Below are 21,727 nucleotides of genomic sequence, written 5' to 3' on the forward strand. Positions count from 1 at the left end.
CGTTGTGTGAAACTGATTTAAATAAAAACATTCTAATTCCTGTGTTAAGAATCCCTCCACACCATCCTGGCGTAATGCATTTATATCATTGATTCCAAAAGATAGTCAAGATCTTACTTTGCCTAAAAATTATAGGCCTATATCTCTTTTAAATGTGGATTACAAAATTTTTGCAAAAATTTTAGCTAACAGGCTTATGGGGATCTTGCAGCAGTTTATACATAGGGATCAATCGGGTTTTATAACTGGAAGGTATATGAAGAATAACAGACAAATTATTAATTTATTAGAGTATTTAGAAAAGAATAACCAAGTCTCTGCAGGCCTGATATTTTTGGATGCTGAAAAAGCCTTTGATCAAGTGAATTGGCAGTTTATGCTGTGTTTAATCAAGGAGATGAATTTTGGACAAAATATATTACCAGTATTATCCAATATATATCAAAAACAGACTGCTCAAATTATTGTAAATGGGGGTTTGTCAGAGGCTTTTGTAATAGAAAAAGGAACAAGACAGGGATGCCCGTTGTCTCCGTTATTGTGTGTTTTAACACTGGAAATTTTGTTGATTAAAATTCGGGAGTCTCAAGAAATAAAAGGAATAGAAATTAATAAAAAAGAATATAAATTAAGAGCCTTTGCAGATGACTTGGTTGTTACTTTGTCTCAACCTGTTTCTTCGGTGGTGAAATTATTACAATTGATTCAACAATATTGACGTGTTTCTGGCTTTAAAATTAATAATAATAAGACCAAAATATTAGCTAAAAACATGACTAATGGTGATAAACAGGCTCTAGTTAACTTAACAGACTTTGAAATTGTTGATAAGGTAAAATATTTGGGGGTTACATTATCTGCTTCTAATGTAAAATTGTATAAAAATAATTATGAAAAGCTGTGGATTGAGGTACAGAAGGATTTAAAAAACTGGAATAATTTACAGTTATCCCTTATGGGCAGAATTGCAGTTATTAAAATGAATGTCCTGCCAAAGTTTATTTTTTTGTTCCAAATGTTACCTATCTTAAAGAACGAACGTAATTTAGATGAATGTCAAAAAGGTATTAATAAATTTGTTTGGGCAGGGAAAAAACCAAGGGTGAAACTTAAAATAATGCAAGATTTTCGTGAGAGAGGTGGACTCAAGGTACCAAATATGAAATTGTATTATGATGCTGTAGTATTGACATTGATTAGCGACTGGGTGAATTTAACAAATACAGAAATACTTCATTTGGAAGGCTGGGACCTATTTTTTGGATGGCATGCCTATTTAATATTTAATAAAAAAGTGGATTGGGTTTTTAAGTCTCATATTATAAGAAACTCTTTGCTACGAGTGTGGAGAAAGTATTATAAAAGTGACTTCAAAATACCATTATGGGCTATACCTCGGCATGCCATAGAAGGTATAAGGAAAGGGGTAAATATGGACAAGGTCTCTTACGTACAGTTATTAAGATGGGATGGCCAAGACGGGCAGTTAAAATCTTTGGAAGAGTTAACACATGAAAACTTAACTTATTCATGGTTCCAATATAGACAAATAGTGGATAGATGGAAGATGGATTGTAAAATGGGCTGTCTTAGAGAAGATGAAATTTTTTTAAAACAAGTAAGAGATCAAAGGCCAACCCATATTAAGAGAGTTTATGGGGTTTTAGTGGAATTAGATTCAGAACTTGAACTAGTTAAAGATTGTATGATTAAATGGGCACAGAAGATTGGTGAAACGATTTCAATGGATACTTGGGAACTTATTTGGATAAGAAATGTTAAATTCACACAAGCGCAAAACTTAAGAGAGAATTTTTATAAGATGTTTTATAGATGGCACCTTGACCCAAAGAAAATGTCCATTATGTACCCTAATCTACAGCCGAAATGTTGGAGATGTGGATATTTGGATGCTACCTATTACCATATTTGGTGGACGTGTAAGCATATAAAAGCTTTTTGGATTAAGATATGGTGGAATATTCAAAGAATTTTTAAAAGGAGGGTAAACTTTACTCCGCAATTATTTTTACTAGGTATTGTTATTGACTGTGATGCTAAGGAGGTTATATTGATGTTAAATTTGATTACAGCCGCTAGGTTGTTAATAGGACAATATTGGAAGAAGGAATCTTTGCCTACTTTACAAGAATGGTTTCATAAAGTTTCGTATTTGGCAGAAATGTCAAAGATTTCGGCTTTCTTAAAGGAGCAATCTCAAGAAAAATTTTTTGCGGTATGGGAAAAATGGATAAATTTTATACAACATAATTTGGATATGGGAAAATATTATTTAGCCTTTTTATAATTTGTAATGATTGTTTTTTCTTTCTTTCTTTCTTCTTTTTCTTTTTTTATATATATACATTTTTTATGTATTATTATTCATATATATTTTTTTTTTATATATATATATGCTTTATTCTTCGTCTACTTTCTTCTTTCTTCTTTCTCTCTCTCTCTTCTCTTTTTATTTTTTTTTTCTTTTTTAGTATATATTATTCATTTTAAAGTTTATGTTATGTAGATTATTATTATATATATTATTACTGTGATTTTTATTATTATTATTAATTATTTTATAAATTGCAAATGTTATTTTTAAAATATTTGTTAAATAATCCTCTATTCAGTTCTGGGAAGTCGGGGGGGGGGTGGGGTGGTTGGGGAGGGGGGGGTGGATTTTTATTTGTAAAACTTTTGAAAAATTTCAATAAAAAAAAAAAAAAAAAATGTTGCCATCAAGTGGGAACTTGGAAGCATGCTTTTTCCACAGCAGCCCCTGCCCTAATAAAACCTTCCCCTTGAAATCCAGCAGGCCTCATCCTCTTAACCTTCCAAAAGGCCCCAAAGTATTGGATCTTCCCCCAACACTGAGATAAGTTGAGACTGAAGCTTGAAGACAGTGGTATAGTTGTATCAAAGATGATTAGTTCTATTTTTGCTTGAATTGCTTTGTTTATTGCATTGTTTTTATGTTGCTTCATTTCATACAATGGTTCTGAGCCAGCCTTGTGTTTCTTAAAGAAATCATCCTGAATTTCTTAATATAAATCTAACAAGCAAATAAAATAAGGGTCTAGTTTCAATCTGTGGTATTTTTAGTTAAAGAAAAAAGAATCAGATAGCAGTTGGTGGGAAAAATTCTGATCAGCCACAGCCAGTCATAATAGATATAGCTATGCTAAAGTAATAAGCAGTCTGTTCTAATAAATGATCACACCCTCAGTTCCAAAATCTTGCCATACAATTCAAAAGAAAGATTTTTAATGAGGAAAATATGCCCAACAATTCCTCCTGTTTGGGGGAATTTATGATTCCCTGTCCACTTTCAAATCTTCCCATGGTTTAAAAAGCCCTTCCCTTTCCCCAGTTTTTATTTTGTTTCCTATGAAAACTTTATGGAAACTTTGACACTCTTATTCGGTGGTTTGCTCCCAAAAGGTGGTGGGGCAGATTTGGAGTGTTCTGGGGGCTGCTGATTTTAGGTTTGAAAGCCACCATTTGCCCACAAACCTGTTTTATATAATAGTCATTAATCCCCCCTCCCCCTTTGCAGGTTACTACAAGAACAATGTGAAGGTTGCAGTCAAGATGTTAAAAGAAGGCAGCATGGCCCCCGATGCCTTTTTGGCTGAGGCCAACTTGATGAAAAGACTTCAGCATAATAAGTTGGTTCGATTGTATGCTGTGGTGACCCAGCAGCCAATTTATATTGTAACAGAATACATGGCCAATGGTAAGGATGTCTTGTTAATCATTCTAATGGATCTCTATCGGTGCTATAGATCTGAACTAAGCAGGCCAAACCTGATTGTAGGGGTTTTTTTTCCCCAAGCATTGTGGTTTGCTTAATGAGCCTCAAATATTTGGAGTAGTCTATTTTCCCTGTTCATAGGGAAAGGTTCACAGTACAAGCAACTATCAAAGTAAATTGCCCAAAGACAACACAAAGCCTGTAATTTTTCCATCCTTACCTTTGTTAGCATTTTGAGTGCAGGAACTCTGTTGTTAACAGCGACCTATTTTAGGGGAAGCATCTAGTCTTTCTCCTTCAACTTTTTTCCCTCTTTTTTCCCCTTCTCTAGCCATTTCCCAAAGAAGGGACTGAGTAATGTTGACAATATGATTACCAAACCCAAGGCTGTGCCATAGGCAGGCCACACTGATAGTAAATCTATTCATAAATATAAACAAAATTTTATTGAAGAATCAGCAAATTGAAAAGTATTCTAAGAGGTCAATTCCCAATCTAGTAATATAGTAATGCAACCATTACAAAATCATTTCAAATCTGATTTTTTAAAAAATCACTAATTAAGTGGTATAATTCTCGCCCCTTGGCAAGATTCAAAGCCTAAAGCTGAACCCAAATACCAACTGAAAACTGACTTAACTAATAAAGTATTCTCACATCCACCTTTATGAATATTTATTTCAACCAAAAATGTCCTTATATTTTTATTGCTGTTTTTATTTTTGGACAGGAAGCTTGCTTGATTTCTTGGACACCAATCAAGGGAAGAAGCTGTCTCTTTCAAAACTGATAGATTTCTCTGCTCAGGTAAATTATTTAATGCCCTAGTGGTACAAAGTCTCATTATCTTCTCAACCTAGAAATTATATAGTATCAGAATCCCCAATCATTGTCTATCTAGCTTTTTTCAAAAGAGAGAAGAGAGGGGGAAAGGTAGCACAGATAAGCATAAAGGCTGGAGACAGAGAGGAAAGAAGGGAAGGGGAAGGGACAGAAGTGGAAAGTGCTTAGGAACTTAAGGGAAGGAAGCATGTGAGCACAGGTCTGAAATGATAATAGATACTAGATCGATCCCCTGTATTGTCAACATGATGGGCAACAAAGCATGTCAGATTTGAAATAAATTGAAACCACCCCAAGTTGCTTTTGGCTTAAGGAGAAAATACTGATACAATTAGGAAGAACTTAAGGGTGTCTCATGGAAGAGCTGAAGACAAGTTGATTGCAACATCTTGAGGACATGAAAAAGCAAAGATGGTGCCATGAGATGTTTCTGGTATGATTAGATGCAAATGGGGAGTAACCCAAAATAGAAGTGATTGACATATAAATTAGGTGGTAGAGAAAAAAAAATGGAAAGAGTTGCCAAAGAGAGTCAAAATGAAAGAATGTGAAGGAGTAGTGGAGGAAGACAAAGAAAAAAAATGTATTGAAGGTGTATCTGTGAGAGACAAAAGAAAAAGAAAAGAAACAACAGAAATAATAAGAAGAGACACAGAGAGGTTTGTTTCCCGATCACCACTGAGATGTAAATTCCAGCAGATAATCTCTGAGGGAACATGACTGTGAGCCCCCCAAAAGAGGTTTCCTGGTTATTGTATCATATTTGAAGATTCAGGCTCAATTTTATGTATTAAATTTACATGCCACCCATCTCCTCAATAAGGTGAGTCTCTTTACCCTATCATGACATTCACCAAATGGTCATGGAGAGATCAGTTTCAAAGCCTGACATGCCTGACAATGTTGTGGTAAAGACTGAATGCAGTAGAAGCCCACAAAATACTTTTTTGAGTTATTTCCATGAACTATAAAACACATATTGATTGAAATGCCAATTTACTTCAAATTGTTTCACAAAGTACCTGCATCATGAACACAGCCAATACCAGCAATAGATGACTACCAGAAGTAGAGTCTAGTAGCAAATGTCATTGCAATAGTGTTGTTTGTGTAAATAGGCCCCAGGCACACCAAGCGATGACCCCTTATTTCTACACAAAAGTTAAAATTAGAAGGCTATCAGTGTGCATTTGGTACTGTGGTCAGCCTCACTAGTACACTGAGAGGAAATCAAGACCAATATTTATCACATTGACATCAGGACAGGAAATAACACTCTTCTGGGTGCTCCTTTTTCCACTGAGGTGAGCAGCATTTGAACAAAAAGCAAATCAGTTTAGGCATATGACATAGTTGTGGAAAATACATTTTCATATCCTTTTTGAAACCGTGTGAAAAAAACCCAACAAATCTATATGGAATTTTTTAAAATGTAGTGTCCTTTTAGTTAGAAGAAAATAAAAAGCTGTGGGGTTGAGCAGAACATCAGGGCTATAGAGCTTTGTTTGCTGGCAGAAGATCTAGGATTGCATCTTAATTGCTAATACAGTAGGAAAGTCATTTTCAATAACGTGCCTGGCTTAGCAAGAGCAAAAAATGACTAGGATTTTCATTTCCAGAAGCCGCAAGCAAAAGCCAAAACACTTTTCTGTTTTGGAATTCACTACAGTATTACTCAATTTTCCATTTTTTAAAGTGTTTTTCCCAAATGGATCTGTTAAGGACAATGGCACTCAAAAAATCACATTAGTGAATGTAATGAAAAAGAGGAAAAGGACTTGCAAAACTGTAAATGTGCAAGCTGATGCAGAAATATGATGGAACCAACTTGCAATTAAAAAAAACTGAGAGAAATAGAAATATGTGGCTCTCTTTATCCCTCACCAAACCCAGAAACTCTCCTCTCCCATTGAGCAAGATAACCTTTGGATTATTTCACCACCAGACATGTTCACTGTTGACTATTTCTCCTAGATTGCTGAAGGGATGGCATACATTGAGAGAATGAACTTCATCCACAGAGACCTCAGAGCAGCCAACATTCTGGTCTCAGAGTCCCTTTGTTGCAAAGTTGCTGATTTTGGCCTGGCTAGACTCATAGAGAATGAATACCTTGCACAGGCAGGTTAGTGAATCTTTGTGGTAAAAGAGATAGAATTGTGGGTCATATTCCACTGAACAAGAAAAGTCTGGAGGTAAAAGATTTGCTTTTTTGTGCACAAGGTTTATTACCTGACTACAAAAGAATGCTGTCTGGTTTCAATCATAGAGTCAGCTGGTACAAAATGGAGCTGTCAGTGTACTTACTGGACAATCATGGTGATGTCACATAATGTTGTTACTTTAGGAGCTGCACTGGCTATTAATTTATTTCTGAGTATAAGTCAAAATGCCAGCTGTTACCTATAAATTAATATATAGCTTAGAAAGTAGATATCCCATATAAAGTTTGCCTCCTAAGAGAATTTCCCATTTTTGTCCTATTAATAGGTATTCAGGTGTATTACTTTTAGTAACTTTGTTAATGGCAGAAAGATTGTAGGAGAGGAAAATTATCAAATTGTTATGACAAAAGATTACTGGAAGCTCTGTGAATGCTTTGAAATAGTCTGAGTGTTTGTTATAGTCAAAAATATCGAAACAGCATGGATATCGAGGCAGAAAGACAAACTGTTCTATTTATCCATCCCTCCACCTTTATAGCCTAACCTAGCCTAGCCTGGTCTTTCATTATTATATTCTGCTTAGATGTCTAGTACATGAGAGGCAATATTCAAATATCCTGTATGAAATAACACATAAATCAGATGTTGCTTAACCCAACTGTTCTCCTATGCATAGGATTTTAAATAGTTGAGCTTTGAAAAGAGAACATATCCTCCTTTATCTGACACAGTGTACCCACTTCCCTTCCTGCAGGCCTAAAATATTACTTGAGAAGTAATGTTGGGTAGAATTGAGATATGCAAAATCTAGTGCACGGTAAGCTCAAAACACAACCTTGACTCCTGAATTTTATCTGATATAGTGATTTACCATTGTGTCCTTCTGAAAGAGAGTGATGGCTTTGTGTCTAAGGCAGGACTAGAATTCATGCTCTCCTGGTTTCTAGCATGATTCCTTAACCAATACACTGAACTGGCTCTGATATATTGGCTGCACTAAGTTGGCCAAATAAATAAATAAATAAACCACTTAGGATCACTTTCAGTGCTGAACTTCTTCACATCCCCAAATAGTAATCAGTATCAGTGAGCTGGTCAAAAGTTCCTGGTCTGGCATCTTTATGTTCTTGTTCATACTCCTACACTTTGGAATATCTTGTCTAGTTTAAGAAAGAAATTCAAAATAGATATTCAGAACCAAATTATGCTGGGAGGTTTTCATGTTAAATGACTTCTTTAATGGCAGGTGCCAAATTTCCTATCAAATGGACAGCACCAGAAGCAATTAACTACGGACTTTTCACAATCAAATCTGATGTCTGGTCCTTTGGAATTCTTCTCACTGAAATTATTACGTATGGGCAGACTCCCTATCCAGGTAAGGCAGGCTGCAATCAAAAACCCTTCACTGCTTTGAGCCAATGCTTCTCTCTGATTCCTCCGCTATGGCTAAAAGCTCAGAAGGGATATTGTTAGGCTAATTGTTCAGCCCAGTACTAGACAGCTTTTCATCATTGTATATTTATTTATTTTATTTATTTATTTGTATCCCGCCTTTATTATTTTTATAGATGACTCAGGGCAAACTTATCTGTCCAGAGTTGTTTTGATACGAGATGGAGGCAAATAAATTTAAATAAATAAATAAATAACCAATATACCTTCCTCCTCCTATTTTCCCCATAACAACAATCCTGTAAGGTGAGTTAGACTGAGAGAGAGTAACTAACCCAAGATCTCCAGCTGGCTTTCATGGCTAAGATGGGACTAGAATTCATAGTCTCCAGCTTTCTAGCTTGATGCCTTAGCCACTGGCTTCAAATATATATTTCAATTGCCTTCAGATGCACTTCAAATGGCTCATTTACTAATTCAGATTCAAATGTGTTTGAATTTGATTTCATGAGGTTCTTAGTCTTTATTTTTAAGGGGCTCATCAGCTTTTTTTGATGAAACAGGTGGGATTTGTATGCATTTGCAAAGTTGAATGGTAAACAAGAATAGGAGAACTTAATAAATAACTGTAATAATCACCACAAACACATTTAAATGGTAATGCTTCCTGCTTAGAAAATCTTACTTTTAAATAGTTTTGGAAAATACATTGTGCAAGATATAAAGCTACCAGGAACTCGAAATAGTTGAGTTGGTTCAGAATTTCAGAATATATAATTTTGGTCCCATCGTAAATTAAGAACTATCTGTGCATTATATGGTTTGTGTATAGTTTGATCTTTCCTTTTTTTCCCAATAGCTATGATGAATCATGACGTTATCAGACATCTAGAACAGGGCTACCGGATACCTTGTCCAGAATTATGTCCGTCTAATCTCTATGCAATTATGTTAAAATGTTGGAAGGACAACCCAGAAGAACGACCAACATTTGAATACCTCCAGTCTACCCTTGAAGACTTTTATATAACCACAGAAAAACATTATGAATCAGAACCCCAAAAGACCTGATCTGTGATCATCAAAGCTAAAGTTGGTTTTATCATAGCATGGAATAGTTGGGGAGAATTTCCTCTTAGCTGCACTTTGCAAAGTTGTTCCCAGTCATAGAAGTAAAGGCATATCCATCTCTGAAGCTCTATTTACTGCATGTCTTTGCCTGGCTTTGGTTTCATCACCCAGTGATGAACTACAAAGTGGCTATGGAAAGTGAAAAATACAGATAGTTCTCAGCTTATGACCACAACTGAGCCCAACATTTATGTTGCTGAGACAGTTAAGTAAAATTTGCCCCATTTTACAGTCTTTCTTGCTGTTATGTCCCGAGCCTTGCAAACGGCTCAGGCGTTTGCAGGCAGTCCTGGGCAGGTGCAAAGCTGCCCGGGACCAGACAGGCTGTCGCCAGCGCCGTGCGCATGCGCGGGTGCTGGCGCGGGAAAAGTATCGCATTTACCCGGGAAATGTCTATATAAGAAGCTGGGAGGTTTTGGGAGCTGCAGAAGCCATCTACTTGTAAGCTGAACGCAGAATAAAGAAAACTGAGAACTTCAACTGCTTCTCGTGTCTGCTTTCCGCCACGGACTCAACACTGGCGACGAAGGTGGGATCGCCTTACACCGCCTGGAAAGGAAGAAGTGTAAGCTTACCCAAGTGAGTCCTGAGCGGCGGAACGGCATCGACTCGGCAGCTACCCGCCAATCCAGTGCGCATTCGAGGGTAGGCTGGCTGATAGACCCGTCTCCTGAAGATGGCGAAAATCGGAAGGCTTTCGGAATTCGACGTCTCACATCCAGAGCGGTGGGAGTCATACGTAGCCAGGGTGAAGAACTACTTCAAGGCAAACCAAGTGAGGGAAGAGAGCTTGAAGGCTGCCACCCTGCTTTGTGTTTGCGGCCAAGACGCCTTCGACATCGCAGAAAACCTTGCAGCACCTGTTCCAGTAGAGTCTGTAAGCTACGCAGATCTGAAGAAGCTACTGAAGGAGCACTTCCACCCCAAGATGTCCGTCATCGCATGGCACCACACCTTCGAGCAGAGGGATCAACGGCCCGGTGAGTCGGCAAAAGAATTCATCACCGCATTACGGAAGGCCGCCAAGCACTGCGAGTTCAAAGACCTCGAAGAACGACTGAGGGACCGATTCGTGTGCGGGTTAAGGCATCGAGATCTACAACAGAGACTTTTTGCTAAAGAAGAATTGTCCTACCAAGATGCCTTAAGGGAAGTCACCGCAGAAGAAGCAGCAGGCGGTGCTGTCAAGAACATGCGGCCGATCAGAAACAGTCCAGAGGTTGCATCCGTGCACCAGGAAGACGTCCAAAGAAACTCCGAGGAGGATCCGGACGAGGAAGTCGACCGTCTCCACCCCATGAAGGAAGAAAAACAGAAGGGAAGCTCTTCAGCTCCGCTCAAGTGCATCGGCTGTGGAGGTCGCCACAGGAGAACCGACTGCAAGTTCCGCTCCGCTACCTGCCGGGCATGCGGAAAACAAGGACACATTGCAGCTATGTGTCTGGGCCGACGAAAGGTACAACCTCAGGAAGAACTGCGCCTGAAAGGTACCAGGGTCCCCAGCCAGAATAGGGTAGGGTTTTGCGCTTCGCGAAGAAGCATCCTTAGGACAGGCACACACAAGCCCATTAAGAAAAAGCTGTCACTCAAGGTGAAGCTACAAGGGGTTCCATTATCTATGGAACTAGACACAGGGTCTGCCTTTTCAATTATCTCCTTGCATACATTTAGGAAGATTTTTTCCGGTAGTGGAACTCAGGCCAAGTTAAGGCCTTCTGACATTGTGTTAACAGATTTTCAAAATTCAAGAGTGTGTGTTAAGGGGGAGGCCACCCTTAACGTGCAATACAATAGTTTTGAAGGTCCACTAGACTTATTAGTAGTAGGGGGTGAACGAACGAGTCTCATAGGACTCGATTGGTTTGAGGCCCTGGGGATACACGTCACAGGACTCAACAGTTTTACAACACTAGGAACCTACAGTAAGTCTGCAAAAGAATTTGCAGATGTTTTCAGCCCCCATCTTTGGGCACATGAAAAAACATAAGAAAAATTCAAAGGACCCCTTTGTCCTTACGCTAGACCCCACTGTCCACTCCCATTAGAGATTAAGCGAAGAAGGGTCCCTTTTGCTTTAAAAAGTAAGATTGACACTGAATTAGACAAACTAATCCAACAGGGAATCCTAGAACCTGTTGATTCCAGCCCGTTGGAGACCCCCATTGTCACGCCTCTAAAGGCAAATGGGGACATTCGCATTTGTGCTGATTACAAATGCACACTCAATAAGGCATTGCAGCAACATTCCTATCCTGTTCCTGTGGTCAGTCACATCCTGGCCTCTCTCAAGGGGGGGCGTGTTTTTGCAAAGCTTGACCTAGCTCAAGCATATCAACAGCTGCCTGTTTTGATGATTGAGGGGCCTGCCCCCCCCCCCCTTGTTATAAGCCTCGACTATTGTGGACCCATGTCCAGCCGGCGTCTGCCCACTCATCTGCATCTCACCACAGGGGACCTTTAAGGTAAAAAGGCTGGCAGTTTGGAGTGAATGTCGCTTCCTGGGCATCTTCCAAAGCGTAATGGAAAACCAACTGCGGTGACATACCGGGGGTTTGCCCCTACTTTGAGGATTGTCTTAATTGCGGAGACTCCACCCACATTCTAGCTGAAAGGCTAAGAGCTGTTCTGTTAAGATTCAGGAAATCAGGCCTCAAGCTCAAAAAAGACAAATGCATGATTGGGGTGCCTTCTACTGAATTTCTGGGGTTCAAAATTGATGCTGCTGGGATTCACCCTGCTGAATCCAAACTGACTGCTATTTTAGAAGCACCTAGGCCAAAGTCCAAGGCCGAACTTCAGGCCTTCCTGGGCCTCCTGAATTTCTACAATTCTTTTCTTCCACAAAAAGCTAGTGTAGCTGAGCCTCTTCACAGGCTACTAGACAAGCAAGCAGTGTGGCAGTGGTCACAAACGCATGAGGGTTGTTTTAACAAAGTCAAGGCTTTGCTCACTTCTAACAGTGTACTTGCACATTTCAACGAGTCCCTTCCTGTGTGCATCGCTTGTGATGCGTCCCCTTACGGGGTTGGAGCTGTCCTGAGCCACCTCAGGTCTGATGGAACTCAGGTTCCTGTTGCATATTACTCCAGAACATTGTCTTCTGCTGAGCGCAACTACGCTCAGATAGACAGGGAGGCTCTGGCTGTTGTTGCTGGAATTAAAAAATTCCATGACTTTCTATATGGCAGGCACTTCACGGTCTTCACTGACCATAAGCCTCTGCTGGGACTGTTTACCACACGTAAGCAGACTCCCCAAATCATTTCCCCTAGAATGCTTAGGTGGTCTATCTTTTTGTCTGCATATGATTTTTCCTTACTCCACAAGCCTGGAAAAGAAATGGGCCATGCTGATGGCCTCAGTAGATTGCCTCTGCCAGTAGTAGACGCTGACCCTGCGCCAGCTGTCAACATTCTATCAATCCAAGCCTTGCCCGAGCTCCCTCTTAGTGCCAGGGATGTTGCCGCTGAATCAGGTACAGATCACACACTTTCACGTGTCCATTCCTGGGTTTTGTCCGGTTGGCCTGAGCACTGCCCTAGTCCTGAGTTTCAGAGTTTCTGGTCCAAAAGGAACGAGTTGTCCCTTTCTCAGGGTTGTCTGCTTTGGGGAAACAGAGTTGTCATTCCCACCTCAATGAGGACTAGGGTCTTAGAATCCCTCCACGAGGGTCATCCTGGCATTGTTCGTATGAAGGCCCTTGCGCGCAGCCACTTGTGGTGGCCTGGTTTAGATAAAGATATTGAGGCTAAGGTGCATGCATGCCACCTGTGCCAACGATCTCGCCCAGAGATGCCCCAAGCTCCCGTGCATAGATGGGAGGAAACGCAGTCCCCATGGTCTAGGGTGCACATTGACTACGCTGGGCCCTTTCAGGGCCAGTTCTTCTTGGTCCTTGTTGACAGCCATTCGAAATGGCTTGAGGTTGTACCTGCCTCATCCACCACCACTGCAAAGACTATTCAGGTACTGAGGGGGATTTTTGCTGCACACGGGCTGCCAGATGTCATTGTGTCCGACAACGGCCCTCAATTCACTTCCTCCGAATTCCAAGCTTTCTTACAGGCAAACATGATTCGTCATGCCACCGTCTGCACCCTTCCACCCGTCCACCAACGGTATGGCTGAACGTATGGTGCGCATCACAAAGGACGCATTGAAAAGACTCACCTACGGGGACTGGCATCACAGGTTGGCTGACTTTCTCCTTTCTTATCGCACCACACCGTCCACTTCTACAGGGAGAAGCCCAGCTGAACTTCGTTGGGGGCGTCAACTTACTACTAAACTTGACCGGTTGCATCCGGACAGACTGCCTTCATCTACCTCACATCCTAGGGCACCTAGACAACTACTTGTGGGTGCCCCGGTTTGGGCTCGCAATTACGGGCCTGGTCATACATGGGTCCCCGCTTCTATTTCCAGGGTCACAGGTCCTCTCTCCTACGAGGTTGCCCTGGACAACGGTCGTGTCCTGCGTCGGCACATCGACCAACTCCGCCCTCGGCGGGACTTTTCAGATGAGACTCCTGGGTCTTTTCCAGGGGGGGAGGGGGACCCTTTGGAGCAAAGGGAAGGGCATGAGCTGCTGCCCATCTCCACTGATGGAGCTACAAACGGCCCATCCCAGGGTTCCGCGAGAGCTCCGAACAAGAATTCTACGAGCCTACCTAATTACCAGGCATCCACGCCTACTCCAGCCAGGGAGTCACCCCGGGGGCATACTTTTCCACACACATCACACAGCACTCCAGTCACGGAGGATACCCGGGGGCATCCCAACAAATCATTCCCCGCAAGAGAGCTGGCACACAATTCCCAAGGTTGGCCTGACCTTACCCCAAATCCTACAGGGGGTCAAACATACAGGGAGGTGGTCGAGGAACCAAGTCCCGACTACAACACCTCTAGCCCAAATCAGGGAGTAACTGAGTTTTGGGAAAGTACAGAAACCCACACAAGCCCGGACACAGAACGGGGTTCAGGGAATGGACAGCCTCCTGACAGGTCTTGGATGGACCTAGGAGGTTCAACAGAGATGCCCAGCAGTGGCTATCACTTCAAGGGGCCCGAGGGTCTACAGCTAGGCAGGTCAACCAGGTCACAAAGTGACAGAAGCCCTGGCCTGACGAGCCCGGTGGGCGAGCAAGCAGGCCAGGCAGTGGGGCACAGTCCTTGGAAGGCACCAAGGCAAAATAAGGAGAACAGGCTCACATCTCCCTCCAGTCAGGGAACTCATTCGAGTAACCCAGAGCTGAGAAGGTCACAGAGAGCAAAGAAGTCTCCTAAATACTTAGAGGATTACATAACATTGCTGGCTAAACAAAAGCCAGGTAACGATAGGAGCACTGAGAAGCAGAACACTGCATAAAATAAATGATTATATGTTGGTAGTAGTTTTAGCCTGGGGGAAAGGGGTGTTATGTCCGAGCCTTGCAAACGGCTCGGGGCGTTTGCAGGCAGTCCCGGGCAGGTGCAAAGCTGCCCGGGACCAGACAGGCTGTCGCCAGCGCCGTGCGCATGCGCGGGTGCTGGCGCAGGAAAAGTATCGCATTTACCCGGGAAATGTCTATATAAGAAGTTGGGAGGTTTTTGGGAGCTGCAGAAGCCATCTACTTGTAAGCTGAACGCAGAATAAAGAAAACTGAGAACTTCAACTGCTTCTCGTGTCTGCTTCCCGCCACGGACTCAACACTTGCCACAGCTGTTAAGTGAATCATTGAAGCTGTTAAGCTAATAACCCAGCACCACTTGTTAAGTGAATCTGGCTTCCCCATTGACTTTGCTTGTCAGAAGGTCACAAAAGGGGATCACATGACCCAGGGATGCTGCAACCATCATAAATATGAGCCTGTTGCCAAGTGTCTGAATTTTAATCATGTGAACTGTGATAACTTCAAATAGTCACTAAATGAACTGTCACAATCGAGGTCTACTTGTATTGAACGTACAAATGAAACCAGCTGAAATTCTAATAACTAAAAAGGACATATAAATAATAGTCCAGAAAAATGATTTGGATAACCTTTCTGTATTGGATTTTCGACAGGGGCTTGTTGAAGATCAGAAGACTGTTTTGGATAACCTTTTTTGTATTGGATTTACAAAAGGGATTTGTTAAGGTTGTCAGTGATTTTGTGAGAAAGACAAAGAGAAAATGAAAAGAACTAAAGATTGTTGGGACATTGGAAGTAATATAAAGTTGGTTTGATCAAGGTTAAAATAAATAGGTTATTTCTGGAAATTTTTAATGGATCCATGAACACCCATTAGCATTAGAAGATGAAAGCTCTTTATTTTCACATGGACAGACTTAACCATAGTTTCAACTGGGAAACTGTGAGCATCCTAGACCAAGCCAAATCCAAAACTGCTAAAGAATACTTGGAAGCCTCAGACTAATCAATCATTAATAGGCACATAAAGATTAACAGCTTCTACATGACATTGACATGTCACTAGTATATAAACAGAGAGCAAACCTCACTTCCTTGTAGCACTGATGATGTTACCTAGTTGGGTAATGAAATGTCTGCAGGAAAACGATCAAGCTCAGAGAGCATCAAAGACCCCATATTTAAAATGGTTATGTTGATACCTCCAGTAACTTTTATTAGATTTTTACTGATAAATTTGAAAGGTGGTGTTTGGAGGTTTTGTTTAATGATAGAAAATGAGATATAATGTAAAAGGAAGGAATTCAAATGTATTTATTAGATCAAGTTTATAACAAATAAATTTGTGGTAACTCTTCCTGGACTTTTACTGAATAGGATGGAAGGTGAAGTTTTAAAGATGCATTTATAAAGAATTGGGTGAGACACAGAGTGAAAAGACTGTTGTATTTTAAGAGAGGGTAATAAGTTGTTAAAATTGCTTATACTTGCTGAGAAGAAAGGGGTGAGAAGAAAGGGGAGGTTACATTTTTTTTCTTTCTCTTTTTAAACTTTTCTTCTCCGTTTTTCTTTTTTCCTGCAATTTTTTTTGTTTATAGTTTGTATTAGTTTTATATGTATATGTAATGTTCAATAAAATTATTTTTTTAAGAAAAAAGAAATGTTAAAGATGGAACCTGAGCTGTGCATATAATTCATTGATCCTTTATTGAGCTGCACCTTCCTTTTTTTTCTCTACAGCTGGGAAATCCCTATCAAGGAATCAGACCAATAGTTTTATGAACTAAGAAAGTTCTCTCCAAGGGTAGTCTCCACCTGGCAGCTTCCAGGGCAGATTTGCTGCTCCTGCACCTTCTGCCAGCTGGTTAACTAGCTGAACTGGTGTTAAGGTTGTCATGCAAATTCAAAGAGCTGTGTGTGCAAGTAGGTGGATGAACGGCTGCCAATGCGCAGTTCAGTACAATCTGTGTGGGATGCAGCTAAGGAGGAAGTACAGTCATGTGTAATCATTCATGCACCAAGGCGTTAAATTGTGACTTGGGAATGAACATGATTAATGGGGGTGGCTGAATGTCTAGCCCATATAGGCTAGCAAGCGTCTTTCAGATCTGCAAAATGCAAATGCTGGGAAAAAATGGCGGACTGCATTGTTTGGCAACCCCCATGAAATGGTCGTTCGACCCCAAATGGGGTCCTGACCCACAGGTTGAGAACTACTGTCCTAGGCTGTCTCACAATTCTGATAACTAGTGAATGCATTTACCGTAAGCATTTAAACTGTTCCTTTAAATCAGTGGTTCTCAACCTGTGGGTCGGGACCCCATTTGAGGTCGAACGACCATTTCACGGGGGTCACCAAACAACGCAGTCCGCCATTTTTTCCCCCTTTCCTTAGCTGTGCTACTCCCTTTTATTCTATTGGCTTTTGAAAGCCAATAGAATAGACTCTCTTGAATAGAGTCTAATTCTATTGGCTTTCAAAAGCCAATAGGAATTGTCCAGACTGTCTCTGCCCTGCTGAGCCCGCCAAAAGTCCCATTCTGCAAACGGTGCTGCAAGTTGTCTGCAGTGAAGGCGAGCTGTCTGGAAGTTTCCACCCCTCCCTGCTGAGCAACTACTAAAAATGTAAGTAAAAGAGGGCCAGGGGTGGGAGGTGGCAGGCTGGCGGGCACAGGGAGGGTTGCTGGCGCGCATGGGGCCCCGTGGGAGCCTTATCTCCCTTGGGCTGGGCCAGCTGGTGGCCCAGCCAGTGGTCGGCCTGTGCCATCTCTGCCGCTTGCCAGCTACGCCTCGGCCCGTGCAGGGGGCGGCACCACGCATGCGCGGCACTCCCGGGCAGGGAAAATCCTCGACTTACAACCGGTTGGGTAGTCCTCAACTTATGACCGGTTGGGTAGTCCTCGACTTACGACCGGTTGGGGGTCGGGGCATTAAAAAGGTTGAGAACCACTGCTTTAAATAATTATAATGCATAATTATTATACTAATTATAATTATACATAATTTAGGCATCAAATATGCACAAAAGCACATATCAATATGTTGTTGATGAAAGGTTAGGATGTAGCACTGATTTTATTTACTTTGTATTTTGTAGCAGAATACAGCATTAATGCATAAAATTCACAAAATGTATAAAATGTACAAATAGCATATAAAATGTATATCAAAATGTAAAGCAGAAGTGAATTATTATAATACAAATGATGAGTAAAATTATGAATATAATTAAATTATGTATGGACAGTTACAAATGATCAAGAAAATTAAACACAAAATAGATGGGTCTTGATAAGATAAGATAAGATAAGGTAAGATAAGGTAAGGTAAGGCAAGGCAAGGCAAGGCAAGGCAAGGCAAGGCAAGGCAAGGCAGGACAGGACAGGATAGGATAGGATAAGGTTGGGTAAGGTAGGGTAAGGTAGGTAAGACAAGACAAGATAGCCTTTATTGTCATTTTTTTTACTGTAGGCACATTGGCACACATTTTAAAAAAATCTATTGCCTGCTCTGCTCTCCTGGGCAAGTGGCAGCTGCAGCCAAATATTCTTTCTCATAAGTAAGGGGAAAAGCCATTTTTCCTGCATCTTTTCCTGTTGTGGATGTTGATGAGTAATTGCAGAATTGGCTGAAATGGAAATATTTTGTTCAATCAATAAAGGTACATCTTATTTATTTATTTAGCGTATGGCATTGCCATATAGGGGCTAGCAATATACAGCATATTAACATTTCACTTAGATTTAGTAAAACACAATAAAATATAAATGTTTAAAAGATCTATGTCCAAATACCAACGTCTAGGCCATCTAACCATTTAAGCACAGTGTGGTTTATAAAAGAATGAGATACTGGACCAGTATATGCCCTCAGTTTACTGCCAGTCACTATGTAACATACAGCTTGATGTGGGACCCTGCAGTCATATTAAGGGGAGAATATACGTGAGTGCCTAGGACTATGATAATAGTACCAGTCAATCCACCAAAGATGGATTCAGGGGATTTAGCTTCGGATTAAACTGATTCAAACTCACAAATCTGCATATGTATTTTCCTGTCGCAATACCAGTAAGAGGTTTAACACAGAAGGCGGGACAAGAAAAAAAATATTGTATCGTTCTTCTAATTGACCACTTGGTGTCTCCCTTCTCTCAGTGTATGCTAAAAGATGAATGCTAAGAGAGCTTTTTACGACGAAAATTGAATAATAGTGCAAAAGACGTTGTGCAAAACACTTTCAAGTCTCCTCCAAAAGGCATTACAGTAATGCATTAAATGTTTAAGAATGTTTAAAATATGCATTACTTTTTCAAACTGTCCCTCTTGACCATTAAAACATATGTGGGAGTGTTCAACAGTTCAACACAAGAACTATACATATTCTCTCCTATTATTGATATGTATAATTGTGAAGTTAGCAATAATAGTGGCTTCTTCTTACTCACTCTGTCTTATTATTTTGTGTCCTAAATTGATAAGGTTAATACTATGAATTTGAAAAAAATGCTGAAAGGGGTAAGGACAAACCATACCCATATGATTGCTAGGAAAATATTTTCACCAACTCAATTTGAAGGAGATTTTAAGTGAAAGTCAAAAACCATTAAGATTCTCATATTAAAACCATTAATAATAATAAAAATAGTGGCAACTAATATCATCTTTGCCAAATGTTGCAGTTTGGCCCGGGGATCGCCTATAAAAGGGGCAGGGAGACTTGGGCGTTGTCGGTGTCTTGTAACCAGTATGCTGAACAGAAATAAAGAGGTTCCTGAGAACTACAACTGCTTCTCGCATCATTGCCATTTCACTGAGAACTTAACAATCTTGATAGAGAGTGGCTGGATTTGCACAATGATAGGCTAAACTAATGTGAATTTAGGTACTTTGTGGTTTTAAAAATAGATAATAAACTCAGATTATAAACCCATTGCTTGGTCTCCAATCCTGGGATTTTCTCACCTAAAACCTTTGAAGTATTATTAATACTAAAATATGTTTTGAACAAATCCACATTAATGGTATTTTAAATAGGACATTATACATAGTGTTATTAGAGTGAATAAGGATACTTATTGTGTTTCTTACAATTTTGAGATTTATCTAACTAGAGTTTTTTTTTCTGTTTATTGAACACCTCTGAATGTTTAAAAGAAGCTGTTTGTTAACTTCATAATGATGATGTTGATGTTATCCATTTAGTTGTGTCCAACTTTTGGTGATTCTTTGGGCCAGGTCTCTCCATATCTTCCTATCTTGCACTGCTTCTTTGATATTTCTCTATGCTCTGGCTGGTGTCAGCTTTGATTGTATCCAGCCATCATGTTCTTTGGCAGCCTGATTCCCTTTTACTACTAATTCTTCCCAACATATGTGCTTTCTCCATGAATTGCACCACATGACATGGTCAAAGTAAGTGAGAAGCAGTTTTGAGATTTTTCCTTCCAGTGACATGTCTGGTGTTATGAGCTCCAGTACTTGCTTGATGGTCACCTTAGTTGTCCAAGGAATACGTTGGAGCCTTCTCCAGCACCACAGCACAAGCGAGTCAATTTTCTTCCTGTCTTGCTTATGTTTAAACTTTCCAATACAGAAGTAAGAAATGGTGCAAGAGACATTTACCCATACTGATGTAGCATCCATAACTGTAATAGCTTGTGAACTGGCTCTATCAATAGATAGAGTGAACTTCATTACTCCTTGTGGACAAAGTTTGATGCTTTATTTTGAGCAAAATTTTGTTCTTTTGGTCGTGTGTGTGTGTGTGTATGTGTGTGTGAAAAATCAAGGACCAGAAAAAATATCCTTGGCGATATTCCTGGAAGTATACTAACCATTTTGGGTATATTATAATGAGTTTTGAAGATAGAATTACAATGCTTTTCAGCCACACTTTTTAAACCAATCACATTGTCACAGACCCTGCATGTGTATGTGTTGAGTTCCATTTTTATGTCATAAGCTAATTGGTTTATGTATTGGTGGAGTGCATTAATAAATTTCCCATTTGAAAAGGAGACATATAGCAATAGCAATAGCACTTAGACATATACCATTTCATAGTGCTTTACAGCCCCCTCTAAGCGGTTTACAGGGTCAGCATATTGCCCCCAACAATCTGGGCCTCATTTTACCAACCTTAGAAGGATGGAAGGGTGAGTCAACCTTGAGCTGTCAAGAATCGAATTGCCAAACTGCTGGCAATCGGCAGTCAGCAGAAGTAGCTTGCAGTACTGCATTCTAACCACTGTGCCACCATGGCTCTTGTAATTTCAGAATTGTTTAATAATTTGATTGTATTTGGCTATGAAGACATCACATTTCAAGGCTCTGGGATAGGAGCTGGGGATATATGATTCTAGATAATGCTAAATTCCAAGCATAGCTCATTCTCGTTCACATTGGCTGAGATTGCTGGGAAATGTAGTTCAGCAATAAATGAAGGCCCAAATATTCATGACACCTGCCGTAGAATTTCAAGAATGACATTAATATTTTCATATCTCTTCCCAAGAACAAGTAAATGCCCAATGACTTTATTACAAACATGTTTACAAGAAATGCAACCTATTATCTTCCAGATATTTTCAGATGAAAAATTATATAAGATCTTCTCACTGGATCCTTTACTTAGAACTTAAGAAAACAGTAGTCTCCAAGATGTGGAAAGCACCAGATTTTCTACTGCCCCCCCCCCCCGTTGTCATATTCCCTTTTGTTTCTATCTTTTCAACCCTCACAACCAACTAATATTTTACATTCATTTCTCTTTCTTGTGTCCTTCAGACTGCATGCAATTTGGTCCTCAATGCCATCACAGGATTTGCTTCCCTGTGGATAAAGCAGAGGATGAAGAGGTCACTTGGAGGTAAAACCCTGCATATGTACTACCCATTTCTAGAGACAATGGACTTCAGCAGAAGCTATATCCAAGGCCAGTTATGCTCTGATTTTTCATACTCTGGTGGCAGTTTGTATAAACTGCCCTCTCCTTGATGTGACTGGGGTTTCATCTTGTAATTGATTACTTCCTCCCTC

General features: G+C 40.4%; 1 protein-coding gene and 1 long non-coding RNA gene across 8 annotated transcripts in view; one reads left to right on the forward strand and one right to left on the reverse strand.

The window, feature by feature from the left end:
* The first annotated feature begins 2,829 nt into the window (after positions 1–2,829).
* BLK (BLK proto-oncogene, Src family tyrosine kinase) lies at positions 2,830–9,539 on the forward strand. The gene is made up of 5 exons (XM_039365995.1): positions 2,830–3,739; positions 4,488–4,564; positions 6,575–6,725; positions 8,012–8,143; positions 9,020–9,539. The coding sequence occupies exons 1-5, from the start codon at positions 3,595–3,597 to the stop codon at positions 9,229–9,231; spliced, it is 717 nt and encodes a 238-aa protein (XP_039221929.1). The 5' UTR covers positions 2,830–3,594; the 3' UTR covers positions 9,232–9,539.
* Positions 9,540–20,966: 11,427 nt separating this feature from the next.
* The window catches only part of LOC120318429, a 47,705-nt gene continuing 46,944 nt past the window's right edge, over positions 20,967–21,727 (reverse strand). For all 7 annotated transcript variants that reach the window (XR_005559507.1, XR_005559506.1, XR_005559503.1 and 4 more), the window contains one exon: positions 20,967–21,520. This is a non-coding gene — a long non-coding RNA (uncharacterized LOC120318429). The remainder of the gene's footprint in view (positions 21,521–21,727) is intronic.

This window comes from Crotalus tigris, unplaced genomic scaffold, assembly GCF_016545835.1.
Source record: "Crotalus tigris isolate CLP2741 ecotype Arizona unplaced genomic scaffold, ASM1654583v1 scf7180000017598.18339901613:2243638, whole genome shotgun sequence".
NCBI classification, from domain to species: Eukaryota; Metazoa; Chordata; class Lepidosauria; order Squamata; family Viperidae; genus Crotalus; species Crotalus tigris.